General features: G+C 33.5%; 1 protein-coding gene across 1 annotated transcript; it reads left to right on the forward strand.

Moving 5' to 3' along the window:
* Nucleotides 1–6,176: 6,176 nt before the first annotated feature.
* PIP1-7 (aquaporin PIP1-7) lies at nucleotides 6,177–7,995 on the forward strand. The gene is made up of 4 exons (NM_001358269.1): nucleotides 6,177–6,592; nucleotides 6,688–6,986; nucleotides 7,220–7,360; nucleotides 7,494–7,995. Exons 1-4 carry the CDS (start codon nucleotides 6,256–6,258, stop codon nucleotides 7,584–7,586), a joined length of 870 nt encoding a protein of 289 aa, NP_001345198.1. The 5' UTR covers nucleotides 6,177–6,255; the 3' UTR covers nucleotides 7,587–7,995.
* The last annotated feature ends 328 nt before the right edge of the window (nucleotides 7,996–8,323 follow it).

Consider the following 8,323-nt stretch of genomic DNA (forward strand, 5'->3'; position numbering starts at 1 on the left):
AAACAAATTAACCCATCAGAACCCAGCATATATAACATAGTTGTACAGCATTTATGATGCCAAAAAATGATCCCCTACCACCACCAACATAGTCCCTCATCCCTGTGCATTGGTTACTCAACGCATACTATTGACTCATAGGCTGCGTGAGAAAAAACTTCCCCACTGCGCCTCATAATTCTGCATATATAGTGAACAACTTAGCCAAACCCAGACACTCACGACAGATATATCATCCAGCTACGCAACCAACCCGAAAACTCTGGACAAAGTGCCTCATACATAGTGCAGTGTTAATCTCGGGTAACTAGACCAATCATGCAGAGAAGGTAGAAATCCTTGTGTCTTTGCTTCGAACCACATCCAAGAACGAAGCTTCACCATATATCTACCACATCCTTCTTTGCATGCAATTAAGGTCATCTCTAACTATGGTTTTTAACCGACTTCTTAAAATTAAAATAAAAACTTTTTATGTAAGATCTAAAATTTTTTAGGTTTAAACACATTTTTTGTTTCTGTAATTTAGTATTTTTTATTTTTGTCCTTATAATTTTTTTTCGTTTTAATCCTTTTAAAATATATTTTATTATCTTTAAAATACTTTACATAACATTTTTTTCACTATTCAAAATACTTTTTAAATGTTCATAGTGCTATTATTTAAAGCGCTTTAAGAAAGAAAAAAAAATATTTTATGAAGACTAAAAAAAAATACAAAAATAAAAATGAAAAAAATACTAAATTATATAGACAGAAAATATATTTAAGCCAATTTTTTATTTAAGAATAATTTCTTAATATTAAAAAGTTATTTTGCTTATCAAAATTAATAACAAAAAATATACAAAGATGTGGGCGTGGCCATTATAAGTTTTTAAAAATTCTATCATTTGAGCGAAAAATTGTTAATTCAAATTCTTAAATTTTATATAACAATGTAAGACCTACTTAAAATAAATTAAGAACCCATGGATGAATTCTCTATTAATTAGAGATATTCTATGTTCTTATTTGTTTTTAGTCAAACAAATAAGTTCGAATTTATAATTAGACTCAATTATTTAAACAATTCAAATCCAAGTTTTATAGGACCAATATGAATAGCTTGTTAATGTAAAAAAAAAAAATATTAGTAATTAGGATTCTCTGCAATACAAAGTGTTTGTACCTATGAATAAGGTTAATAATCCCCGCAGAAATTAGTTTTAGGATATCAGAGAAATATCATAATAAAAAAGTACACATGACATACAAAATTTAAAAGATAAGTATGTTATTATGCAATTACTCAAGGCCGAGGTGTATGCTAATTTGTGTGTTTGTTTGTTTGGGGGAAGAGGCTGATTTCATATTGGGTCCTGGCCCAAAAAAACAAGAGGAATTAGGATCCGAACCAAAATTGATATAAAATATGAGAATCAAATGGCAATTAATGCACATCATTTTTTGCTTGATACACCCCTAAAGTTGTAAATATTCCCTTCTTACCCTTCCTCTCTCAAGCAAACCTACCTACCTCTGTCCCAAATCTCCATTACCACCACACTCAACCTCCACCCAACACCACTGCCAAACTCAAACACCACCATCGCAACCACCTAACGTCACCTCCACACTACACCAAACCCACCATCACCCCACCACCCACAATTGCCACGAGCATCACTATGACCCATGAAATGAATATCCTTGTTGCACCACTCCCATGGAGTTAAGAATTGAGAAACCCGTAATACGTATTACGGACTACTCAATATATATTGTGGATTACTCAGTATATAGGTATGGCATAATGGTGGTTCATGCGGCGTGGAGGTTCATGGGTCATAGGTTATTTTAATGGTTGTGCTAATTTTTGGCCTAAAGTTCAAAATGTGAGTGAGATAAGCTTATAAAATATAGAAATGTTCATATTTACAACAAATGGAAGCAAATATCCAATGTTCAAAACTTCAGGCCCAATATTCATTGGGGTGGAGTAGGCTTATAAGATATAGGAAATGTATGACCGAATGTTATAACTATTAGGCCGAGTGTTACGAGGTTTATTTTATTTTTCTATTATCACTCAATAATTTTATATTAGATTATTTATTTTAATTATTACACTAATTAATATAATAAATTTATAATGCCTACTTAAGTATATTTTTTTTACTTTATTTTAAACTTATTTTTAAAAAAATTAAGATACGGTAAGATTAATAATAAAATACATAATATGAAAAAAATACAATAATTGAAACTAAAAATGTAACTAAAATAATTTATATATAAATAAAAATTAAAAATTTTTAAAATTAATTAAAAAAATTAATTATAATATCTCATAATATATTTTTATTCGTAAAATTAAATTAAATTTTATATAAAAATATCATATAAATATACATATTTTGTTATTTTATATTTTTCAATCACTTTAATAAATATGTTTACTAAACATTTATAATTTAATAAATTATTTTAATAATTTTCAGTTATTAACTAATTTTTTCAACTTTAAATTAATTTTGTCAAATATAATTTTATTGTCATATTTCAACTTAAAAATTCGTACCTAGAGTCCTCATAATTTACATGTCAACCTATTAGCGTATTTCAACCTAAATATATTAAGTGTCATCTTTACTATATTTTTTGCATTTCAATTAAGTTATTAATTAACACCGATCCAATATTTAAGCAACAATTAATTATCTAGATTTCATTGATAAATCATGATTTTATGAACGCTACTTGACTTTATAGAGTATATAATTGAAAGTGTTTTTTTTTACCACACTACCATAATGATAAAGAGATCTCCATTCCTTCACCTATTTTGTGCCAAATTAGAAAATAAGTTTTTCTTCTAGTAAATTTTGCAGAAAATTTTATATCCCATATCATTCTTTGAATTATCTTCCTCCCTTAGCTAATTACTCGTAAATAAATAAAGGGTAAGTGAACTAGAAAATGATCATGGAAAAGTGGTGCTCTGCGAAAATGCTCCGATACAAAATGAATATGACATGTACGTCTATTGCTGAAGTAATAGTAATAATAATAATATACTATGTTGACAAGTGCAAGAAATTACTTTCCTTTTGCTTCCACTTAAAGGTATAGTGATTGAAATCATTAATTAAGCAACTATTAAATGAACCTAATCCTTTCCTCCTAAATAGATAGAGCTGGACAAAAGTGTAATTAGCCAGGACATGTACGTTTAATTATTTTTTTATCCAGAACCGTCTTTTATTTGCACAGTTCGATAGTGTTTGCTTTAATTATATTAGGATGTAAGTGAGATGAAAGTTTTAAAAATTAATGTGAATTTTATATTTTTATATTTTATTTTAATTTAAATACTTTATCTTCTTCAATCTCAATTTACTTTTATATTTTTTTATTCCTTTAAATCAAACAACGCCATGGTAAGCAGGCATCGCTAACAATCCCATGGACTGAAGGAATTTTGTAAATTTGGAATAAAAATTAGCTCATTGAGCATATTAAAAATTATGGCATGACATGAGTCTGTGCTTTATCAATATAAACCTGTGGCCCTAATTTTGCAGACGGTCTCGAGCGATTATCTATCATATAATTTAACATTGGTGTTCTGTCATTAGTTGTTGTACTTTGATTTGATGATAATAATAATAATAATAATATTAATAATAAAAGAACGCAGCGCAGGAGAGAAATAATCACCCACTTTGTAAAGTTTTATCCACACATTTATTCAAATCTATGGTCTGTTTCTCTTAAAACGAAAAGGACAGCTAATGGGTGACCACAGAAAGCCATTACTTCGAGAACAATATATTATTGTCAAAATAGTGACACGAGAACCACTTTCTAAGATTTCAAATTTAATACATATCATGATAAATCTCCATATTATCATAAGTTTATATCCCTAGCTAGCTTCGTTTGGAGTTGTTATTAAACTTATAATGGTATTAATTCGCGGCTCGCCAATTTAATCGTAATTAAATAAGTGTTAGGTATCGCATAAACTAAAATAATAAAATTAAGAATATCCATGAATTATGTTTGTTTGCACATTCAAATTTCATATTATTTAACAGTAAGTGAAACATATCTAAATATACTATTTATATGCAGAAATTAAAAAGACTATATCTATAACTTGTAAGATCCACGCAAGATAACGAATGAAACATCTCTAAACTAAATACTTGGTCATACAAGAATAACGAATCAAACATTAAAATAGGCTTTTCTTCTACTTTTTCGGTTTTCTATCGTGTCCAAATAAAATTTCTAAAAAAACAATTAATGAGACATAGAAAACCAAACTTGTATGGGGAAGTGAACTAGCTGTTAAAACAATGAGTGGACTCGTGATCCCTCACTCAAACAGAAAGCATAATGCGAATTGCTAAAAGGGGTCCAGAACTGCCTTGGCTATTTTTTACGTGTGTTTCTTAATTAGGAGCCACGAGACAAAGATATAAAGGTTAGTGTAGGACCCTGCCACCCAAAATCTGCCTGGATATTATGCATGCGTCCCTAACCTTGTTGCTTGTGGCTTTTGCCAGAGTAGAATGACGAAGAAAATTTTCAAAAGATTCCTAATGTTTTTGGCTCACAACTCAAAAACTCAAACTGATCAAGAACCGTTCATTTTATTAACGTTATCCTTACAAGTCACTCAGGCTAATCGAGCTGGTACTAAACTAATGCATATTAGGTAATGCAAATAAATAATAACGCTCCCAAGAATATTCAAATGGTTTCTTTTGCTTTTTGCTTAACGACTTTTGTATCTCTACGTATTACTTGAGAAAAAAAGCTGCTATTATTATCCAACTAAACAAATGAAAGCTACAGTTAAGGACATGGCCTATTAACAATATTACGTAGACTTGATCATTGTCTCATCCACGAGATAGAAACAAAATATATAAAAGGGCTCATTATGCTTATTTAGTTCATCAAGAAGCTAGGAAAATGAGTACGTAGAATGAACATTTAATAATGGACGTGAGAGAAGTTAATCGCTGACAGCCATGTGCCGACCATGTTTTTTATAAATGAAAAGAAAGAAATGTTCGTATATAATAATTAACGGACACAAGAACCTTGTTAATAATTATCATTATCTTTTTTTTTTTGTTTTTATTTTCCGAAAAACTTGTTTCTCCAATCATTGATGTGTATTTCTATTCTCTCTCCATTTCCAACTCCTGACTGAGAAGTGGATTTCATATCAACATTAGCAATTAGTAGAATACTATCATCTTTCACGCTACAAAACATTGGTACTTTGGTAGGTAAAGATTTGCAAACACGAATAAGTAATTAAGAAAGGTTCATACACATTCAATGATTCTGGATTCCTACCTTACGTTATTTGTTTCGAAATACCTAGATGAGAGCATCTTGTTATTTATTACTACATATTAATTTTCCCTGTGTACCTTGTCGTAGTTTAAATTTATTATTTTTTCAATCATAAATAAATATAAGAAATATTTTTTTCTTAATATAATTTTATTTTATATTTAAAAATAAATCATAATTTGAAAGAGCTACAAATTTATACCACATGTGGGAAGTATTGTTGGTTTCTCCAACCATACTTATTGAGAATAACTTGAATTTATATTCAACGTATTAATTGCTTCACCTTTAACGTGCCAAAATAATAATAATAAAAAACTTAAAACTACTGTATTAATCGCGTGTGGTTGAATGGAGGCAAATTCTATTCTAAAAAAGAAAAGCATTAACAAAAGGAGAAAAGAAAAACTGTTGACACCTGACAGCAGTAACAGGGAACTGGGAAGTAGCAGTAGGAGTATTTGCGTGTTGGTTTCCAACTCTGGAATCCACCGTGCCAAACTGCGAATGCAGGAGAAATCGACACGTGTCCATTTGCAGGCGCGAGTTGAACGTGACAATGCACCACCGCCCAGCATCGAACGCAGCCAAGGACCACGTCGAAACCACAGTAATCCACGTTCCAGTGCTGCGCGGAACATGGTCGGTCTTTCTAGGAGTGGTTGGAATCACGCCAGCTAGGACAAACCCCATCAATCATTGGTCATTATCAAACAAAACATTTCAAAAATTCAACATATTACGCCTCGGGACCCACCTCCCACTACACCTCACCCTCACTTCTATTAACTCGAACACATTCGGGTTATAAATCCGCAACCCTCCTTCTCACTCACTCACTCACTCACTCACTCACTCGCAAGCAAAAAGAAAGAATCCCAGGCGAGGAGAAAGATGGAGGGGAAGGAGCAGGATGTGTCGTTGGGAGCGAACAAGTTCCCCGAGAGACAGCCAATTGGGACGGCGGCGCAGAGCCAAGACGACGGCAAGGACTACCAGGAGCCGGCGCCGGCGCCGCTGGTTGACCCGACGGAGTTTACGTCATGGTCGTTTTACAGAGCAGGGATAGCAGAGTTTGTGGCCACTTTTCTGTTTCTCTACATCACTGTCTTAACCGTTATGGGAGTCGCCGGGGCTAAGTCTAAGTGTAGTACCGTTGGGATTCAAGGAATCGCTTGGGCCTTCGGTGGCATGATCTTCGCCCTCGTTTACTGCACCGCTGGCATCTCAGGTCCGCTTTTTTTTTCTTTCTTTTCTTAATTTCTCAAAAGCTAGAAAAAAAAAATTAATGTAAAGTTGAACAACGTTGTTTGTTTGTATGTGTAGGGGGACACATAAACCCGGCGGTGACATTTGGGCTGTTTTTGGCGAGGAAGTTGTCGTTGCCCAGGGCGATTTTCTACATCGTGATGCAATGCTTGGGTGCTATTTGTGGCGCTGGCGTGGTGAAGGGTTTCGAGGGGAAAACAAAATACGGTGCGTTGAATGGTGGTGCCAACTTTGTTGCCCCTGGTTACACCAAGGGTGATGGTCTTGGTGCTGAGATTGTTGGCACTTTCATCCTTGTTTACACCGTTTTCTCCGCCACCGATGCCAAACGTAGCGCCAGAGACTCCCACGTCCCCGTAAGCCTCCCTCCCTTCCGAAATTCCCTTTAATTGTTTTTTATTATAAAATTGACCCCATGCTTAAACAGAGATTTCATAATCTTCCATATATGTTAAAATTGTTATCTTTTAAAATAATTATCTAGGAGGAATTTGTGATTAGATGATATGTAAATTACATAGCCATCAAAAAAAAAAAAAACCATTTATTATGAACTAAATCTAATTGTGTGGGTTGAATATATGAGTAGATTTTGGCACCCTTGCCAATTGGGTTCGCTGTGTTCTTGGTTCACTTGGCAACCATCCCCATCACCGGAACTGGTATCAACCCTGCTCGTAGTCTTGGTGCTGCTATCATCTTCAACAAGGACCTTGGTTGGGATGAACACGTAAGTTGTTAATTAATTCATTTATTTCATAATTGGTAAAAAAAAAAATCATTGAACCAATTTTAGATTTTTCGGGAAAACGAATCTGGAGCGTTTGATCTCTGACGCTTATTGTTTGTCGTTTTCCGTGCAGTGGATCTTCTGGGTGGGACCATTCATCGGTGCAGCTCTTGCAGCACTCTACCACCAGGTCGTAATCAGGGCCATTCCCTTCAAGTCCAAGTGATTCAATCAAACGGTTCATGCTTAATCAAGTTGGGAACAACAACAACAACAAAAATCAAGCCAATGTTTGTGGGTTTTGGTTTCATTTCATTAAGATGATCTGTTTATCTCTTTTCTTCTTTTTAAAATTTAAAGTCTTTGTATTTTGTATGTAAAGATGTAAAATTATGATTATTAGGTGGTGCATGTGTCGCGTCATGGGCCAATGTTATCCTCTGCTTTTAAGTTGGAAGAGGCCCAACTCATGTGTGATGTACGGCTGTGATTGTGTAATTTAATTTGCAAAATCAAAAATAACACCAGAGTCATATATATGCATCTCTTTATTTTCTCTGGCCCCCACCATGTCTTCTATGTAATATTTGTTGCCCTCTTCCCCCAAGTATATGACAAGGTTGGGTTTCTTTTTATCCACGCCTGTGCCCGTTATCACTTGCTATGGATAATTGAAATCCGGTGAGAGTGAGAAGTGGGGTTGGCTTGGTGGGTGGGTGGGTGGATGAATGATGTCTCTTGCTTAATATGGGACCACTTTTCTTCCTCAATAATGCACATATTCTAGTGTTGTCCATTTAATAATGATTTGTGATCATAGCCTTGGGGAAAAAACGTACACTGTTTTTATATTTTTTTTGTGCTAAAATTAAGACAAGTTTGATCTTATCAGCTTCAACGGGAATGCCGCTTCCTTCTAGTTACTTCCATGGAATCCTCTCACGGAAAAGACGTGGTACTCGT

Source organism: Glycine max, chromosome 14, assembly GCF_000004515.6.
Source record: "Glycine max cultivar Williams 82 chromosome 14, Glycine_max_v4.0, whole genome shotgun sequence".
NCBI lineage: Eukaryota > Viridiplantae > Streptophyta > Magnoliopsida > Fabales > Fabaceae > Glycine > Glycine max.